The following is a 19,670-nucleotide window of genomic DNA, read 5'->3' as shown; positions in this document are numbered from 1 at the left end:
AAATATATTTTTGTTGATCTCAGAGAAGAAGAGGGGGAGAGAGAGAGAGAGAACATCAATGATGAGAGTCATTGATTGGCTGCCTCCTGCACGCCCCCTACTGGGGATCAAACCCACAACCAGGGCATGGGCCCTTGACCAGAATCGAACCTGGGATCCTTCAGTCCACAGGCTGACGCTCTATCCACTGAGCCAAACCAGCTAGGGCCATGGGTCATTTTCTTATGGATCCAGCTACCCCGTGTCATTTAATTGGTGCATTTTGTTCCACTTAGTTATGCATTCATTGGTGGCTTCTTGTATGTGCCCTGATGGGGATCGAACCCACAGCCTTGGCGTATGAGGACAACACCAACCAACTGAGCTACCTGGCCAGGGCCCAGGTTTCCTATTTCTTCTTCTTCTTCTTCTTCTTCTTCTTCTTCTTTCTTCTTTCTTCTTTCTTCTTTCTTCTTTCTTCTTTCTTCTTTCTTCTTTCTTCTTTCTTCTTTCTTCTTTCTTCTTTCTTCTTTCTTCTTTCTTCTTCTTTCTTCTTCTTTCTTCTTCTTCTTCTTCTTCTTCTTCTTTCTTCTTCTTCTTCTTCTTCTTCTTCATTTATTTTTAAACTAGAGGCCCGATGCATGAAGATTCGAGCAAGAATGGGCCTTCCTGCCCTGACCGGTTTGGCTCAGTGGATAGAGCGTCGGCCTGTGGATTAAAAGGTCCCAGGTTCGATTCCAGTCAAGGGCATGTACCCTGGTTGCGGGTACATCCCCAGTGGGGAGTGTGCAGGAGGCAGCTGATCGACGTTCCTCTCTCATCGATGTTTCTAACTCTCTGTCCCTCTCCCTTGCTCTCTGTGAAAAATCAATAAAATATATTTTAAAAAAATAAAATTACCTATCCATTGCACTTTGAAGTTATTTATTACATGTTCTTACAAGCTAGTGTCTTTTATTTATTTATTTTTTAAGTATATTTTATTGATTTTACAGAGAGGAAGGGAGAGGGATAGAGAGTTAGAAACATCAATCAGCTGCCTCCTGCACACCCCCTATCGGGGATGTGCCTGCAACCAAGGTACATGCCCTTGACCAGAATCGAACCTGGGACCCTTCAGTCTGCAGGCCAACGCTCTATCCACTGAGCCAAACCAGCTAGGGCAAGCTAGTATCTTTTTAAAGTATTCTCGTGATTAGCCACAAGCCTTAGAACAGAAAACACGAGTATTCTCGTGATCAGTCCGCAATGTGTTAAACACGATTGCAACTATATCTTTCTCTTTTTGATTCAGTTTTTGACTTTTATTTGTATGCAGTGTGAGGTACATACAGATTTGGGGTGCCTATGTCTTCTGTAGGTTGCCCCTTTTTATCATGAATTATCTCTATCTTGTGGGGGTGCAGGAGCGTCCCTCCTGCCGCTCTCCGTGGTGCTGATCTCTCCCCACCCAGGGCCTGGCGACTGTGCCCTGGTCGCGCCTGGTTGGTGAGTTCCCTTTGGGTTCCTTTCTGTCTTGATAACAGGTGTGCAGTGTTTACACCGCTCTGCACTAGGTTGAACGATGACTTTAGCTCCAGGTCCACACCGGCTTTCTGTTCTGTGGATACTGCCCCTGCCCCACACGGTCCTCCTTCCTCTTTGGGGGGTGGGCAGGCAGGAGGCCCGGTTCCCCTGGAACCCCGAGAATATGACCCTGTTCTCAGCAGTGGAAGGAATGCCTGCTGTGATTCTTGAGCTGAAAATGGAGGGAGATACAGGGACAGAGAGGGAGGGCCAGTGAGCTGGAGCCTGGCCTTGAGTGGCCAAGGGGGCTGACTGTCTGGACTGGCATCCCTCCCTGCACCCTTGCATGGGCACGTGAGGGTCCACATGAGCCAGGGGTGTGTCCGGGTGACTGTCAGGGAGCGTCTGTGTGCACATCAAGCCTGCAAGGGGGCACCCAGCAGAGCTCACACCCCAGAGAGCAGGGAGGGAGGGAGAAGGCGGGGAGCACTCCCTCGGGTCCGCAGCCTGGCTCGCCCCATGTATTGGCTGACCCTGACCAGGCCTCAGTTTCCCTTTGGTGAAGCAGATGCTGGCGGGACAGGATTAGACGCATCCCTGGCATCCGGGAGCGGGCCGCACAGTCCAGGACTTGTCTTTGCAGGAGGAGCAGCTGTGTTCTCGTGAGAGTACGTTGAGGCAGCTGAGCACACGTGTCCCCACCCCAGGAGGCAGAGGGGCTGCTGGGGGAGCTGCCTGTGGGACGGAGGAGGAGGAGGCCAGGTCCGTCTCCCACCAACTTTATTCCATAACCAGGGCCCCGTGTTTGGGGGTTCCCCACTTCGGGGCTCCCCTAAGGCAATCATGGCCATGAGTAGCCGCCTGTGGGTCAGGCTGCACAGTCGTAAAAGGAACAATTGCGCCCTCATGTGGTCTCTCAGGGAGCACAGTTGGGCTCCCCCTGAACCTCCCAGTCCTCTGGCCTCTGCGGCCCTCCTCCCACTTCCCCACAGGCCCCTCAAGTTCCAGCCCCGGGACTTGCCCCCTGGGTCCGTTTTCCTCTTTCACGTGTTTCTCAAGCAGCAATGCTCTGAGCTCTGGGCTCTTCCCACCTGCTCTGTGCCCAGCCCCCGGCTCTGCCTCCTGAGGCTTCACAAATGGGCTGACAGAGGCTCTGGTTTCCTCGTGATGCGGCCACTGGTCCAGGCTTCCCTGGGGCTGGGGGCAGGCGGACGTGGGGACAAGCTAGGTCACATTCCACAAGCCCGCTGTCCTGAGATTCGGCCATTTTGAATAATTTGAATATTTACTCCCTGGATTGTTGCACGTTGGTTAGTGTCTAGAGTCTGGAGAAGTTGACTTTGGCATTTTTGCCAGTGTTCTCATTCCTTTATGGAGCAGTTTTTAGAAGTCCTTACTCTGCATTCCTGCTGACACCACTCCTTTTTTTTTTTTTAAATATATATTTTATTGATTTTTTACAAAGAGGAAGAAAGAGGGATAGAGAGCTAGAAACATCGATGAGAGAGAAACATCCATCAGCTGCCTCCTGAACACCCCCTACTGGGGATGTGCCCGCAACCAAAGTACATGCCCTTGACCGGAATCGAACCCGGGACCTTTCAGTCCGCAGGCCGACGCTCTATCCACTGAGCCAAACCGGTTAGGGTGCCACTCCTTTTTTTTAAAGTATATTTTTATTGATTTTAGAGAGGAAGGGAGAGGGGGAGAAACATCAATGATGAGAGAGAATCATCCATTGGCTGCTTCCTGCACGCCCCCAACTGGGGATCGAGCCCGCAACCCTGGCAGGTGCCCTGACTGGGAATTGAACCCTGACCTCCTGGTTCATAGGTCGGTGCTCAACCACGGAGCCACGCCCAGCTGCGTACTCCTCCTCATTTTAGTTATTTTTAACTGTTAAGATCAGTCCTCCCATGAGTAGCTTGGCAACCTACTGTACTTAGAAAATTGATGCCGGCCTGATTTACCTTTATTAAGTATCTCAGCATTCACATGGCCCATCAGCATTGTCACTTTATTTCATCGTAAACACAAGAGCCACCACCTAGGTGCACAGATGTGTTAGCGGTCATCAGTGAGCAGTTCATTTCTCAGGACTGCTGATTAGAGGAACCTTTCATATTTTACTTCGGCTTACGTGTTATGCAGCCTCTAGCAGTGGTGATAAACCGTTAAATGGAGCCCTAGGGTTAGACCTCGGTCCACAGCGCTGAGGTCCACTGTGGCTGGGAACAGGCCGTGCCTAAGGGACCGCGTGCTGCTCGCCTTGCAGGGCCTCACAGGCTGCTGACCAGGACTGTGGCCGAGACCCCAGAGCACAAGCAGGTCTCCGGGCGGCTGCTGCACAGGCAGATCAAGGGCAGGTGAGTGACACCTGTGCGGCCGCCCCCCCACCCCAGACAGCTCTCCCAGCTCCCGTGGGCTTCGTGACTCAGATCCCAACTGTTTCTTACAGCCAGAGAGCATCCTGTCAGCTCTGAGGGCCGAGAACCTACGGGAGGGCTCTGTCTGGCCTCGCGCACCTGGCGAGTGGTTTTGAGATTTACCCGTGTTGTTCACGTGTCAGTTCATCCCTTTCTGTTACTGAGCAATGTGCTGTTGAATGGATATTCCACAACTTATTTTTTAGATGGAGTGGGAGAGAAACATCGATGTCAGACACACACTGACTGGTTGTCTCCGGCACCCCCTCCGCCCCCGCTGGGCTGGGAATTGCCTGCTGCTGAGGTTCGTGCCCTTGACCGGGAATCAAGACCCTTTGGTGCATGGGCCGATGCTCTAACCACTGAGCCCACCAGCTGGGCTGGATATCTCACAATTTTAAAATCCATGTGCTGACACGGGGAAGGAGAGGTGGGTCTTCATTATGGCAGGGGTGGGGACTAGGCTCCCAACTTCCCGTGCTGAGGAGCGGTTTCCATGGCAGCTGCCTGGGCAGAGCAGGTCTCCCTGACAGTGTCTGTCCTTTGCGACCCCTGTCCCGGTTCTCGGAGGGCAGTTTTGGCCGCACCTCTGGGTGTGTTCAGGGTGTCAGCCTCTCCAGCACCCATGGGATCTGAGAAGCAAAGAGGAACTTCCGGGAGCTCACTGCCCTGTCTCTGGGCCCCGAGTCCCAGCCAGGCGGCTCTGCTCTCCGCGTTTGTCTTCCTCACAGTCACTGCATGCAACGTACCGGAAGACACTGCCCGTGTTTAACAGACGGCGAGGGAGGGGCACGTGCGTGTGTCTTGTCAAGGCTCCGTCTTGTCGTTACTAGTGTTTGTGTTTTCTACAGAATAAATTGTAAGAAGTGAAGTTTGTAGGTATTAGAGTGGAAGACACGGGGAAGAGATTGCTTGCCTCGCACACATGCCATCAGCTGGGCTGGGGGGTCAAACCTGCAACCCAGGTACGTGCCATTGACAGGGAATTGAACTCGAGACCCTTTGGTGTGCGGGCTGACACTTTAACCACTGAGAAACGGCGGCCAGGGCAAAAATAAATGTCTTTAATTAATTTTGAAGTTGTAAAGAAATGTTTTAAGCCCTAGCTGGTTTGGCTCAGTGGATAGAGCGTTGGCCTGCGGACTGAAGGGTCCCAGGTTCTATTCCAGTCAAGGGCACATGCCCGGGTTGCGGGCTCGGTCCCCAGTAGGGGGCGTGCAAGAGGCAGCCGATCAATGATTCTCATCATTGTGGTTTCTATCTCTCCCTCCCTCTCTGAAATCAATAGAAATATATATATATATTTTAAATGTTTTAACTCTGTCTGATAGTGTGAGAGGACTGGCCAACAGCGGTGTTCTCAAACTTGCGGGCTGAGAGGCTGTGTCTCTTTAGTGCGTTAATTATGAATTAATTAGTGGCTAATCCTTGTGCTCTTGGTTCCTCAAGGTCCTCTGATCCTGGTCCTGAAATCGATGTTGTTGAGGAATCCCCGGAGAAAGGTATCTACTCCCCTTGTTCTGGAGTTTTGCCTGCTTTCTGTGGAAACCTCATGCCCTGGTCCGCTCAGCCTGTCACCCTGAGACGGGGATGGGGAAGGTCAGGCCCGTGAAATCATCTGGTTTGGTCCTGCCAAGGCACTAGGGGTGAAGGTGATAATTTTGTATGCTGCCCACATGATATTTATTATAAATATCCAAATGGCCCTTGGCAGAAAAAGGTTCCCCACCCCTAGTCTAAGCTGTTCACAGGTAGGTGACAGTGCTGCACACACCAGCAATCTTGAGTGGTGAGTGGCCTTTTTACTTAAAGGTATATGTGGTGGGGTTTCCCAAAACTGCCTTTTTTAAAAAAATCAAGATATATGTTTATTGTGGAAAACTCAGAAAAAATAGAAAAGCCATAGTTTTGATAATCACTTGGTAACCCCATAACTCTGAAATGCTGTTAACAGTTTAGCTTTAATAATATTCTTACAGGTGTTACTTATATACAAAAATATGTAATATACACATACACTGCAGTTTTTAAATTTAAACATTTTTACAAGCGTGACTGTACTTTACACACATTTTCACCCCCCATCGTGCTTCATGGTGGCCATTCATGACACTGTCTGAGGTGACGGCTCGTGGGCCACCGTCTTTGCACCTCTCTGGGGCCACACATCACACACCTCTTATCTTTGCTACGACAATGGAGTCTCAACCAATGGCTTGTCAAGCTCCTGTCTGTATTTGGTAAAACATGGATGTTGCTCACGTGTACATGAGAGAGTCAGGCTGGCGTGTCTCCCTGCTGACTGGCTGTGACTCTGCTTTTGTAGAAGTGAGTCTGAGAAGAAGCCCTCGCATCAAGCAGCTGTCACTCGGCAGGACGAAATCTGGTCCCTTCTATTCTGCATCTCAGCCACAGCCTCGAAGTGTGCAGAGAGTTCACTCGTCTCAGCAAAGCCGGTCAGGTAGCGTGCCTGCCCCACGTCCACGCTAACTTGGTGGGAAGTATTTTTAGGAAAAGCAGTGAGATTTGGCCTCTTGTTTCCGGACATGGGAGAAGTAGAGCAGGTGAGTGTATTTGAGGTTCAGGTGACGAACAATCCAGGATCTTTATGATCCGCATCACCCTTTGGAGTCTGACAGCTGGCCACCACACCCTTCTCGTGAGGGACACGTTCCCTGCAGAGGACGTGCCCTGTGGTTCCCACGTCCTATTGCTCTTTTATAATTACAAATGAAAGTATTTTGGTTGATTGTATTTCCTAACATAGGGCCTGGGGTTAACTGCAGTCTTACTAACACTCAGGAAGGTAGCATGATCGCAGGAGTTGCTGACATCATCCCCCTCCTCTTCTTCATGGACTGGCTGTTTGGTGCTGGAGGGAATGAAACGCTGTCACTGTTCTTGACTTGCAGACCAGGGAGGATCTCCTCCCATCCCGAGTCTCCGGTCTCCGAAGACGCTTCTTTTCGGGGCCGTGTCCGAGGTGGTCAGGCCCTCGGAGGAGGGTGCGGCTCGACGTAAAGGGCCTTCAGGAGACACAGTGGCCTCTGAGATTCCGACAGCTTACCAGGTAGGACATGTCTATCATGTTTAAAACCGTCTCGGAGAACAGACGGCCGGCCAGGGAAGCACTGTGCGGTAACCGGGAGGCTCACACATGTGTCCGAGTCGTCTTTCTTAGTGACCAGCTGAGATGAAAATTCCAACAGGCAGCGTTAGGTTGGCAAAACTTTGGTCCCGCCTTTAAAACTTTTATGGACGTTGGAGATTGTCCATGTTTCATTGACCAGCGTTTAGTCCTGAGAATCAGGTCAGTGAAGAGGTCAGCCTCACTGCATCAGGTGGGCTCCCACAGTGAGGCCTGTGTGTGAGCAGCAGCCATGGGTGTCTGGAAAAACAAAAGGAACTGTAACAAGTATAGAAGATCGATAAGGGACTGTAGGAGAAAAAAGAATACAGACAGAGCTTACACAGAGAGGAGAGATATACTGAGAGTTCAGAGAGGTAGAGATGTGGGATGAGAGAAGAGGCAGGTCAAAGAAGTGACAAGAATGAAATCGGAGGTAGAGAAGAGAAAATAGATCAGGGTGATGAGAGACTGAAAAGAAGGGATGGGATGAGGGAGGTCAGAGTAACAGAATTCAGAGAGAAGGAGAAGATCGGGAAATTAGAGTGAGAAATGAAAGGCAGAAGATAGATTTTAGAGAGGATTAATGAGAGAGAAGATAGAGTTCAGGGAGGGAGATCAGCTGGAGGAGAGAGGGAGGAGAGAGAAATGAAAGGCAGAGATAGATCTCAGAGATGGAAAGTGGGGGCAAAGAAAGAGTAGCAAGAGATCAGAGAGAAGAGCGTGAGCTCGATCAGGGAGTGAAGAGAGTTGGAGATCACAGTGTGGGAGAAGAGACATAGAGGGAATGATGCAGATCAGGGACAGTGAAAGAAATGGAGAGAGAAGGGGGAGTAGACAGGGGAGTAAGAAACAGATCAGAGGGAAGACAGATGAGAAGAGAGAAGAGTGGGAGCTCAGAGAAAGAGAATGGAGGGAAATGAGAGAAGAATGTTCAAAGAGAGAAGCAGACTCAGAGGGAGAAGAGATTGAGCTCTGAGAAATGGAGACGAGCGGGAGATGAGCAGAGAGAAGAAGATAGGCAGATGGGAGAGAATAGAGGGAAATTTGAAATATCTTCTGCCTTTCATTTCTCTAAGAGGGATTGAGAGAGGTCAGATAGAGGAGGGAGAGTTTAGACAGCAGAAGAGAGAGGAGTTGAGAGGGAAATGAGAGACAGAGTTTAGGGGGAAGAGAACGAGAGAAGGCTCAGAGATGAGATATCAATGCAAGAGAGGAGAGTGGGGAAAGAAAAAGAGTGTAGAGAGCTGAGAGAGAGAAGGCGGAAGAGAGTGAGATTACAGAGATGATCCGAGAGAGAGGGGAGGATGATGAAGGGAGTAAGAAATGAGAAACAGATCACGGAGGACAGGGAAGAGATTGAAAGCAGAGTGGGGAGAGAGGGTTCACAGAGGCAGAGAGAAGTGAGAAGAATGAAACCAGAGAGACAGAAGAGTGGGAGTTCAGAGCAGAGGGAGAAAGAGCAGAGAGGTGAGAGAGCCATCGGAGAGGTGATCAAAGGGAGAACAGGGAGATAGAGATGAGACAAAAGAGAGGCACATCAGAGAGAAAACAGGGTGATGTGTGAGAAGAGATGGGGCAGGGAGAGAGGGGAGTGAGTTCTGAGAAGGAGGAAGAGAGAAGAGCGTGAGATGGATCAGGGAGGGAAGAGGAGTTGGGAGGGAATGGGAGAACAGAGAGCTGGAGATGGGAGTGTGGGATAAGGGGAAGATTAGAGGGAGTTCAGAGAGAAAAATGAGTTCAGACGTGGAGGGCAATCAGAGGAGAGTGGGATAAGAGAGGGAGTGAGGAGAGAGCGAAAAGAAAGGCAGAAGGACGATTTCACAGAAGGAAATCATAGTTCAGAGAGAAGAGATGAGAGAATAGAGTGACATCACAGAGAGAGCAGAGGCAGGTCGAAGTGAGAGGAGTGAGAAGAATGAAATCAGAGAGACGGAAGAGTGGGAGCTCAGAGAAAGGGCAGAGGAAAATGGGGGGAGAGAGATGAGAGGAGTGCAGAGAGAATTCAGAGAGAATAGAGGGAAGTGAGATTCAGCTCAGAAAAATAAAGAGCTGGAAATCAGAGAAAATAAGTTCAGAGAGGGGATGGGAGAGAATAGAGGGAAATTAGAAAGAAAAATGAAAGGCGGAAGATTTCAGAGGGATGAGAGAGTAGAGAGAGAAATGAGAGGAGATGGAGATGAAAATATTTCAGAGAGAAGAGTGTGAGAGAGAGGGGAGAGTAGATACTGAGATTAGAGAGAAGAGAAAGTTCACAAATAAGAGATGTTGAGGGAGATCAGATGAAGGAGAGAGAAGAGTGGGATAAGAGAAAGAAGAGTTTGGCAGTACAGAGTTGATCAAAGGAGATTAGAGAGAGAAGAAAGAGTTGAAAGAAGTGATCAAGGAGACAGAGAAAGATGAGAGGGAGAGCAGGGAGATGTGTGAGAAGACATAGCAGAGAGATTAGAGAAAAATAAGGGGGAGAGAAATGAAAGGCAGAAAATGGGTCATCAGAGATTAGAAAACAACAGAAGAGAGAAGGAAAACAAAGGGAGAGTTCAGAGAGCTGATCAAAGAGGAGGAGGAGAGGGGAGTAAGAAGTGAGAGAAGAGATTGATCATAGAGGAGAAGAAAGAGTGTAAAGATGGGTGATGAGAGAATTTATGAGAAAGAGGTAGAGTTCAGAGACAGACGGTGAGAGAAGTGAGAGTGACATCAGAGAAAAGGCAGGTCAGATAATAGAGAGGGCAGGAGATCAGATAGAGGAGAAGGAAATCTGGGTTCAGAGATAATCAGAAAAGAACATAGAAGAGGGTGAGGTCAAAGAAGAACCAGTTCAGAGAGTAGAAGAAAGAGCGGAGAGAGAGGTCAGAGGGAGAAACAAGTGACAAGAATGAAATCAGGACAGAAGAGTGGGAGCTCAGAGAGAGAAGACAGGGCAGGGAGAGGAACGTGAGCTGAGAGAGGAAATGAGTTCTGAGAAGGAGGCAGGAGAGGGGAGAGGAAGAAGAGAGGGTGCACAGAGAGGAGGGAGAGAGAAGAGCGAGAGATGGATCAGGGAGGGAATGAGAGAACAGAGAGAGAGCGAGATACGGGATGAGAGGGAGAACAGAGAGCTGGAGGTGGGAGTGGGAGAGGAGAGAGAGGGAGGTACGGGATCAGAGGGGGAAAAGGGAGCATTCAGAGGCAGATTTTGAAGGAAAGAGATGAGAAGAATGAGGTTAGAGACAAGGGAGTAAGATTAGAGGTAGGAATAGGAAAGAGGGAATGGAGGAGGGCAGAGAGAGTTGGCGGTTAGAGCGAGGGAGAGATTAGAGGGAAATTAGAGAAGGGAGTTCAAAGAGAGAAGAAATAAGACTCAGAGGAGAGTGAGAGATCAGAGAGGGCGATGAGCAGAGAAAAGAAGATCGGGAGACCAGAGAGATGAAAGGCAGAAGATAGATGGCAGAGAAGAGAGTTAAGCAAGAAAAGAACCTTCAGGGAGAGCTCAGGGAGGAGGAAGAGTTCAGGAAGAATGAGCTCAGTGTAGAAGAGAGAGAAGAGATATATCCAGAGGTCACAGAGAGGTGAGATAATTCAGACAGAAAGAAGATGGAGATGATAGAGAGAGTTCAGAGAGCAGAAGAGAGAATTTAGGAGAGAGGTCTCAGAGAGAAGAATGAGCTCAGAGAGGGAGGGAGATCAGAGTGGGGTCATAGTGAGGGGTGAAGAGAGAGAGAAAGGAAAGACGGAAATCAGAGTTGAGAGAGAAAGAAGGGAGAACAGTGGGCAGAGAGAAGAGATATATTGAGAGAGGTCAGAGAGAGAGTTCAGAATGAAGAGAGTGCTATCAGTGAGAGAATTCAGAGAGGAAAGAGAAGTGGGAGGAATGACATCAGAGACAGATGAGTGGGAGCTGAGAGAGCAGAGAGCGAGCAAGAAGATGGGGACAGAGCAGGATCAAAGGGGAAATGAGTTCTGAGAGGGGGAAGGGAAAAGAAAGTAGCAAAGATCAGAGAGAGAGATGAGAAAAATCAGAGAGCAGGGGAACAGAGGGAAGAGAGAAGAGAGGGATCAGAGAGAGGAGGGAAATGAGAGGAGAGGGAGCTCAGAGGGTAAGTAAGAAATGAAAGACAACATGCAATTCAGACAGATCAGGGAGTTCAGAGAAGAGAGTGAAAGGTTGAGATAAAAGACTAGGAGTGGAGAGAGTGGGAGAAGATATATTGAGAAAGTTCACAGAGGGAGAGAGATGAGAGGATAGAATGACAGAAGAGAAAGGGCAGAGAAAGATCAAAGAGAAAAATGAGTTCTGTGGATTGAAGAATGGGGGGAGAGATATGAGGAAGGTCAGAGAGAATCAGAGTTCAGAGGGAGGGAGAGAAAAGAGACATCAGAGAGGAGACGTATGAGGAGAGAATTCAGAGACAACAAAGGGATGTGCGATTGACCTCAGAGAAAGAATAAGTTAGGAGAGGGAGATGAGCAGAGAGAAGAGGCATCAGGGAGATTATAGAGAGTAGAGGGAAATCAGAAAGAGAAATGCAAGGGAGAAGATAGATTTCAGAGGGATGAGAAGAGTGGGATAAGGGAAAGAGGACAGAGAGCTCAACAGAGAGCGGAGAGGAAATGTGGCAGATGAGAGGGGAGAGAGAAATGAGGAGGATGAGGGGCGGAAAGTAGATATTGAGATTAGAGAGGGAAAAAGTGTTTACAGACAGAGAGGAGAGATATATTGAGGGAGGTCAGAGGGGGGAGAGAGACAGATGTGAGGCAGATTAGAGAGAGTTCATGGGAAGGAGAGAGAAGAGTGGGATAAGAGAAAGGAGAGATTGGCAGTACAGAGATGATCGAAGGAGACCAGCGAGTAGGAGAGACAGGAGTAAGGAATGAGAGAGAGAAAAAATTGAGATCAGAGAGAAGAAGAAAGAATGTATAGAGAGTAGAGATATACTGACAGAGGTCACCAAGAGAGGTGAGAGAGGCAAATTAGAGAGAGAAGAAAGAGTTGAAAGAGCAGAGTGAGAAGGAAGTGATCAAGGAGGCAGAGAAAGATGAGAGGGAGAGCAGGGATGTGTGAGAAGACATAGTGCTGAGTGAGACGACTGAGATCAAAGAGGAAAATGCGGGGGGAGAAATAGAGAAGCAGCGAGCAGGAGAGAGAAATGAAAGGCAGGAGAGGGGTCATCAGAGATTAGAAAACAACGTAGAGAGAGGAGAGGGGAGTGAGAAGTGAGGGGGGAAGAGGTTGAGATCATAGAGGAGAAGAAGAAGGGTGTAAAGAGAGGTGACATGAGAATTTATGAGAAACAAGGTAGAGTCGAAACCGGTTTGGCTCAGTGGATAGAGCGTCAGCCTGTGGACTGAAGGGTCCCAGGTTCGATTCCGGTCAAGGGCGTGTACCTTGGTTTCGGGCACATCCCCAGTGGGAGGTGTGCAGGAGGCAGCTGATCGATGTTTCTGACTCTCTATCCCTCTCCCTTCCTCTCTGTAAAAAATCAATAAAATATATTTTAAAAAAAAGAAACAAGGTAGAGTTTCAAGAGACAGAAGGGGAGAGAGTGAGTGACATCAGAGAGAAAATAGTTCACAGAGAAGAGGAGTTCAGAGAGGGAGGGAGATCAGATAGAGGAGAGAGAAATAAAAGGCAGAGGTAGATCTCAGAGAAGGAAATCAGGGTTCAGAGACAAGAAATTAGAAAAGAACATAGAAGAGGGTGAGGTCAGAGGGAGAAACAAGTGACAAGAATGAAATCAGGACAGAAGAGTGGGAGCTCAGAGAGAGAAGACAGGGCAGGGAGAGGAACGTGAGCTGAGAGAGAAAATGAGTTCTGAGAAGGAGGCGGGAGAGGGGAGAGGAAGAAGAGGGTGCACAGAAAGGAGGGAGAGAGAAGAGCGAGAGATGGATCAGGGAGCGAAGAGGAGTGGAGAGGGAATGGGAGAACAGAGAGAGAGCTGGAGGTGGGAGTGGGAGAGAAGAGGGAGGGAGGTACGGGATCAGAGTGGGATTGGGATGAGAGGGAGAGCAGAGGGAGCTCAGAGAGAAGACTGATGAGGAACAGAGTTCAGAGAGAGGGCGGAGAGGGAGCAGACAGGGAGTGAAAGAAGTGATTGAGAGGGAGGGAGAGCGGGGAGTAAGGAATGGGAGACAGAAGAATGCGTTCAGACAGAGGGAAAGAAGAGCTGGAGGTCGAGAGAGGTGAGAGTTCAGAGGGAAGAGGCAGATTTTGAAGGGAAGAGAGAGGAGATGTCAAAAATAGAAGAGAGTGAAATGAGATTAGAGAGAAGCAGGTAAGATTAGAGATAAAAAAGAGAATGGAGGAGGTCAGAGTGAGGGAGAGATCAGGGAGAACAGAGGGAAATTAGAGAAGGGAGTTCAAAGGGAGCAGAAATAGACTCAGGGAAACCAAAGGGAGAAGAGATTGAGCTGCGGGAGATCAGAGAGGGCGATGAGCAGAGAAGAGGAGACGATCGGGAGAGTAGAGAGGCAGAAGATAGGGATGAGAGAGGAGAGAGTTAGCCAGGAAAAGAACATTCAGAGAAGAGGGCGAGATCAAAGGGACAGCTCAGGGAGAGTAGGAGAAGAGAGCGAGAAGATATATCGAGAGGTCACAGAGAGGTGAGAGAGTTCAGACAGAAAGAAGACAGTGATGAGAGGAGAGAAGCAGACGAGAAATCAGGGAGATTAGAGAGGTCTCAGAGGGAAGGAGATCAGATAGAGGAGGGAGAGAGAAGAGACATAATAAGAGAAGAGAGAGAAGTGAGAGGAATAAAATCAGAGACAGAAGAGTGGGAGCTGAGAGAGCAAGAAGACAGGGAAAGAGAGAGCAGGATCAAAGAGGAAATGGGGGGGAGAAAGAGTAGCGAGAAATTAGAGAGAGATGAGAAAATCCAGAGAGCAGGGAACAGGGAAGAGAGAAGAGCATGAGCTCGATCAAGGAGTAGAGAGGGAGAGATCAGAGAGGGATCAAAGAGAGAGAGTTCATGACGAGAGAACAAGGGAGCTCAGAGAGGAGGGAGATTGGGGTAAGAGAAATAGAGGGAGCTCAGAGGGGGAGTAAGAAATGAAAGACCACATGCAATTCAGAGAGAGATCAGGGAGTTCAGAGAAGAGAGTGAAAGAGGTTGAGATAAAAGACTAGGAATGGAGAGAGCGAGAGAAGATATATCGGGAGAAAAAGTTCACAGAGAGAGATGAGATGAGAGAATAGTGACATCAGAGAGAAAGAGAAGAGAGTTCAAAGAGGGACGTGAGAAGAATGAAATCAGAGAAAGAGGGAGATGTGTGAGAAGAGACAGGGCAGAGAGGAGAGAGAAAAATGAGTTCTGAGAAAAAGAGTGGGAGGAGAGATATGAGGGAGGTCAGAGAGAGTGAGAGAAAGTGAGAGTAAAGAGAGACATCGGAGAGGAGATGAGTGAGGAGAGAATTCAGAGACATTACAGGGAAGTGAGATTCAGCTCAGAAATAGCGGGAAATCAGAAAGAAATGAACGGCAGAAGATAGAGATCAGAGGGTTGAGAGAGGAGTGGGCAAAGGGAAAGAGTAGAGAGAGCTCAGAGAGAGAGGGGAGAGGAAATGTGGCAGATCAGAGGGAGTTGAGAGGGAAGAGAGAAATGAGGGAAGATAGAGATGAAAAGATTTCAGAGAAGGTGTGAAAGGGAGGGGAGAGTAGATACTGAGATTAGAGAGAAGAGAGGGCTGCAACGTTGATGCTAGAGAGAAGAGAAAGTGTTCACAGATAGAGATGTATCGAGGGAGATCAGAGCGGGGGGAGATGTGAGGCCAATTAGAGTTCAGGGAAAGGAGAGAGAAGAGGGAACTCGGAAAGAAGAGAATGTGGCATTACAGAGATGAGAGGAGATTGCGATCGGAGAGTAGGAGAAGGAAGAGCATATAGTGAGAGGAGCTATATTGGCAGCAGAGAGGAGTGGGAAGAGTTCACAGAGACAGAGAAAGATGAGAGGGAGAGCAGGGAGATGTGTGAGAAGACACAGGGCAGAGCGGGAAGGGTAAAGAGAAATGAGTTCTGAGAGAGAGGGGAGGGGGGATCTGAGCAAGAAGCAGAGAGCAAAGAAGAGAGATGGGAGGATAGAGGGCAATTAGAGGAGGGATTTCAAAGAGAGGCCAGATGGAAGAAAGTGGCGAGACAAGAGTGAGTTCAGAGAAGAAGATAGGGCGATGGGAGAGAACAGAGGGAAGGTGGAAAGAGAAATGAAAGGCCGAAGATCGATATGAGAAGACAACGTAGACAGAGGAAAGCGGACTGAGAGAAGTAAGAGACGGAGGAGAGAGTTCTGAAAGAAAAGAGAATTCTGAGGGAGATCGAGACCGAGTCTAGAGAGTTCCAAAAGCGGGCGGGTGAGGGGAGAGAAAGATGAGGCCCAGCAGAGAGAGGACAGGAGGTGTGGGATAAGAGTGAATCATGGAGGGAGAGAGAGGAGAGAATGAAATCAGAGACAGAGACTGCAGAGGGAGGAGATGCGGAAGAGACATCTGAGGTGATCAAAGAGCAAGATCAGAGAGGAGAGAAGGGGAAGGTGGGATAGATGAAAGTGAGAAGAGAGATATGTGAGGAGAGAAGCGGGGAAAGGGGAGCTCAGAGCAGAGACAGAACAGAGGCCCCTCACCTGCTTTCTGCTCACCTGCAGCGAGTAGATTTCCTCGTCTCCGCAGCGTAGATGTCAGATTTGGGGGTGGCATGTACAGGTCACCATTTTTATTTCAAACGAGGCTGAGACCCCACATTAGAACATTTTCTTGCTTACCTGTCTTTTGTCTCTGAACCTCTTGGGCAGAAAGAGTGGGATGTTAAAGGTGTTATTTTTTTTTTACCTTTACTCATATTTTTTATACCCACAGTTCCCTCCCACCCCCAACCCTTTTTTTAGAATATATTTTTATTGATTTCAGAGAGGAAGGGTGAGGGAGGGAGAGATAGAAACATCAGTGATGAGAGAGAATCATTGATCGGCCGCTCCTGCACACCCACCCACTGGGGATGGAGCCCACAACCCAGGCATATGCCCTGACTGGGAATCCAACCGTGATCTCCTAACCACTTAGCCACACCAGCTGGGCCCCCTTCACCTGTTGATACACTTTCTTGGGTATTCCCCCCCCCCCCCCCGATCCTGTCCCGCCCGTGGCCTCCATTGGTCTAACAGCAAGCTGTCCTCCAGCTCCCTGTCACCCCATGCAGGCCCTGACATTGCATTAGCCACACGCGCTGTCCCGTCCACCCCCATTGAGCACCCGATGACAGGTCAGGTTGCAGCTGTGGGAGGCATGTGGGTTTGCAGCGTCTTGGCAAGCGGGGAGGGTCGTTTCGTGTCTTTCTGGCAGTGCCCTCTGTGTGTGTCCCACGCTCCCCCCCCACACACACACACACGCATTGCCTGGCGCACAGCAGGTGCTCAGTGATCACATGGTGGATGTGGGTGTGTGGCCCGTGGTGTGACAGCAGAGGCTGCCTCAGGGACCGATCGGAAGCAGTGTCCTGTTGGAGGAAGGCTGAGCTGTGCCCCAGTGGAATATGCAAACTGCTTAAATGACTGGTCTGGGAAACAGGCTGGGTGCGCGCTTGGTGCTAGAAAACGTGGCCAGGCAGCGGCCATGGCCGTGGACACGCGTCATTGCTAAGATCGTGCCTTTGGCAGCCTGCTGGTTCTCCCCCTCTCCTTTCTAATCGCCCTAGAGGTTACCGGACCTCCATTCCTGGAGAGTGTGGGTTACTGCGTTCAACCACTGAACTGTTTTCCTCACAGACTCCTAAGAAGAGTTCCCGGAAACGCCCCAGCTCTCCAAAAGCGACGCCCCGAAGGCCCCCTCGTGCCCCTCGCACACCGCAGACTCCCCTGCGCTCCCCCGAGAGGCTGCAGAAGCTCTGTGCAGCCCGGACACCCGCCAGACAGGGGCTCTTTCAGTCCCCGAAGGCCTCCGCGCCCCACGGCCGCCACTCACCTCCTCCGCCCCCAGCCTCGCCCCTGGGACGCCCCCTGCCCGAAGGCGGCACCTCCCCCCGGGGAACGAGCCCAAGAACGCCCGGTGACCAGCCCCTGGGGTTTCTGCAGAGCCCCACCCGGCTGCCCTCAGTGGCTTCCAGTCCAGAAAGCACCCCGCGGCGTCCAGCAGCCTGGGGGGCGCCCAGAGAAACTGCCCACGTGGTTGCACCTCCCCCACAGAAACTGCAGCTCCCCCACCACCTCCGAGCCTCTTGGGGCCAGGAGCCAGCACGGAGAGGGAGAGTGAAAGCTGTCAGAACCCCGACAAGACCAGGGGACAGCCCTAACCGGTTTGGCTCCGTGGATAGAGCGTCGGCCTGCGGACTGAAGGGTCCCGGGTTCAATTCCAGTCAAGGGCATGTCCCTTGGTTGTGGGCACATCCCCAGTGGGAGGTGTGCAGGAGGCAGCTGATCGATGTTTCTCTCTCATCGATGTTTCTAACTCTCTATCCCTCTCCCTTCCTCTCTGTAAAAAATCAATAAAATATATTTAAAAAAAAAGACCAGGGACACAGCCGTGCCAGCTTCCCCGCCTGCGTCTTCTCTCACTTCCCCTGTGGGTGGCATTCCCGAGAGTCCCCCCAGGACAGCCTCGGCCGAGTCCCCTCACCCTGGACAACTGGACGGGAGAGAGCCCCCGAGAGCCTCCAGCCCTCCTCCCTCGGTGCCCCCCAGGACCTCAGGGCGAGTCAAGCCTGACGCCAGCCCCTGCCCCCGTCACCCTCCTGAAGTGGGGATGAGGCTGGGAAACACCTCCAGTCCCGAGAGGGGCTCCCTGGAGGGCCAGCCCTGTCCCTGCGCCGCTCCTGCCGCCGGCACAGACACCAGGAGGCAGCAGCAGGAAGGGGGCCCCTCTCCGTCCTCTGAAGGGCAGGGCGACCCTGGGCCTGGCTGCAGGGGCGGCTGGCACACGTCCTCCCCTGTGCTCACTGCCAGTGACACGGAGCCCCTCCCTGTGCCGGGCGAAGCCGAGGACGGGAACAGCCACCATGCCCCCGTGGGAGCCGGTGAGGGGTTAAGGCCGGCGGTTGCTGGGGAGCAGCCTTCTGACCCTGGGACTCCTTCCTCTGCGCCCGGCTCTCCTCAGACACCCCCCGGCGCCCTGCGCTGTGCGGCCCACGGAGGGCAGCGCCAGGCTGCGGCCCCACTCGAGCGCCTGCCAGCGTCCGCTCAGCTGTCAGAGGCCCCTGCCCACCCCCAGGCCTACGAGGAGGAGCTGGCCATGCAGGCTGGGGGGCTGCCCACGCTTCGAATCAGGAAGGTGGACACCAGCCCGGGGTCCGAAGCCGAGCCGCTGAGAAGGGACCCAAGTGTCCCCCCCAGCCTGGCCGTGCCCAGGGGCAGCAAGTCCTCAAGGCCCGACACCTACACGTCGCCCCCCTGCCTTCGCCCCGCGCACAGCAGCCCCGGCAAGAACGGCGGACAGACCTACATCTGTCAGTCCTGCACCCCCACCCGCTGCCCCTCGAGCACCCCCAGTCCGTTCCAGGCAGATGCTGGGGTTCCTTGGACACCATCCCCCAAGCACAGCGGGAAACGACCCCGGACACGATCAAGGACTGGCCGCGGAGGAAGCGGGCGGTGGACGGCAGCCTGGGCGCCCCTGCGGGCAGGGCCGACGCGGGCACAGACCTTGGTGCGGGCGGGTCGCTGCTGCGGCCAGAGGGCACCGAGCTGGACCTGGAGCTCGGCCTCCACAAGACTCGCGTCCTGGGGGACTTTGAGCTCGAGGGGGTGTGTCAGCTGCCAGACCAGTCCCCTCTGCTGTTCCACAGGAAGATGCCTGCCTCGCAGGGCAAGGATGCAGACGCCCCGGGTAAGACATCCGGCCGGTCTCCTGGGGTGCCCTGGGTTAGCACAGGGCTGCGGGCAGCTGCGTTTTGTGGGAGGCATAGGGACAGTGACATGCGCGGTGCCCACCCAGGGAACCCCAGTCCTACCAGGTACTTGAGGTTCCTGAAAGCGGTGGCAGGCGTGGGCGCACAGCGCAGTCCCTGGAGGCTGAGCCGTTTCCTCCCGTGTCTGCGCGTCCCGTGACAGGACCGCCCGCAGCCTCGGCAAAGCACTGGCTGAGCCTGTGCTGCACGTTAGATGGTTCCTCCTAGAATGGTCAGGGGAGCAGGAGGGGCGTCCGTGGTCCCTCCCTCAAGGCCACATTGAAGATCTGAGACGAAGCAGCACAGGGCGGCAGGGGCAGCAGGGACTCCGTGTGGGCGACGCCCCGAGGGGGAGGCCCCATGAAGCCTCCTGGCCAGGCCCTGCCTCTGCTGCGCCCTCAGCTGCCCATCTGCCTGGCTCTAGATGAGGATTTGGATGTGTTTCCCGCCACGGAGGACTCTCCGTTCAGCCGAGCCTTTTCCAGGACCCGCCCCGTCAGCAGGACGTACTCACGGAAGAAGCTGATCAGCTAGAAGGCGGACCCAGCAGGGCCTCTAACCAGACACTACAGAGCCTGTTGGGGCCTCTCTCCCTGGACACTTGCCGGCTGCCCCCTGGGCGCCGGGAATGCTGTCTGCAGGGGAGCAAGTTCCACAGGTGCCTGTGAGCACAAAGGAGCTGGGGGCTGGGTCCCAACCTCCACCACCCAGGCCCTGAGGCTGCCTGGGGCCCTGTAAGATCAGGAGCCCATTCCAGCCCCCACCCTCCCACCCCGCGACCCCGGCCTCGCTT

The 19,670-nt window shown here is 52.1% G+C and overlaps 1 protein-coding gene across 1 annotated transcript in view; it reads left to right on the top strand.

The window, feature by feature from the left end:
* Window positions 1-17,492, top strand: part of RCCD1 (RCC1 domain containing 1) — a 31,362-nt gene extending 13,870 nt beyond the window's left edge. Inside the window, exons 6-9 of the mRNA XM_080651673.1 lie at window positions 5,361-5,413; window positions 6,238-6,372; window positions 6,824-6,981; window positions 16,764-17,492. Coding sequence (XP_080507799.1) covers window positions 5,361-5,413; window positions 6,238-6,372; window positions 6,824-6,981; window positions 16,764-17,483 — 1,066 coding nt within the window. The 3' untranslated portion in view covers window positions 17,484-17,492. The remainder of the gene's footprint in view (window positions 1-5,360; window positions 5,414-6,237; window positions 6,373-6,823; window positions 6,982-16,763) is intronic.
* The last annotated feature ends 2,178 nt before the right edge of the window (window positions 17,493-19,670 follow it).

This window comes from Plecotus auritus (assembly GCF_963455305.1).
Source record: "Plecotus auritus genome assembly, chromosome: 15".
Taxonomy (NCBI): domain Eukaryota; kingdom Metazoa; phylum Chordata; class Mammalia; order Chiroptera; family Vespertilionidae; genus Plecotus; species Plecotus auritus.
The sequence above is the reverse complement of the archived record's forward strand: the minus strand, read 5'-3'. Positions and strand labels throughout refer to the sequence as shown.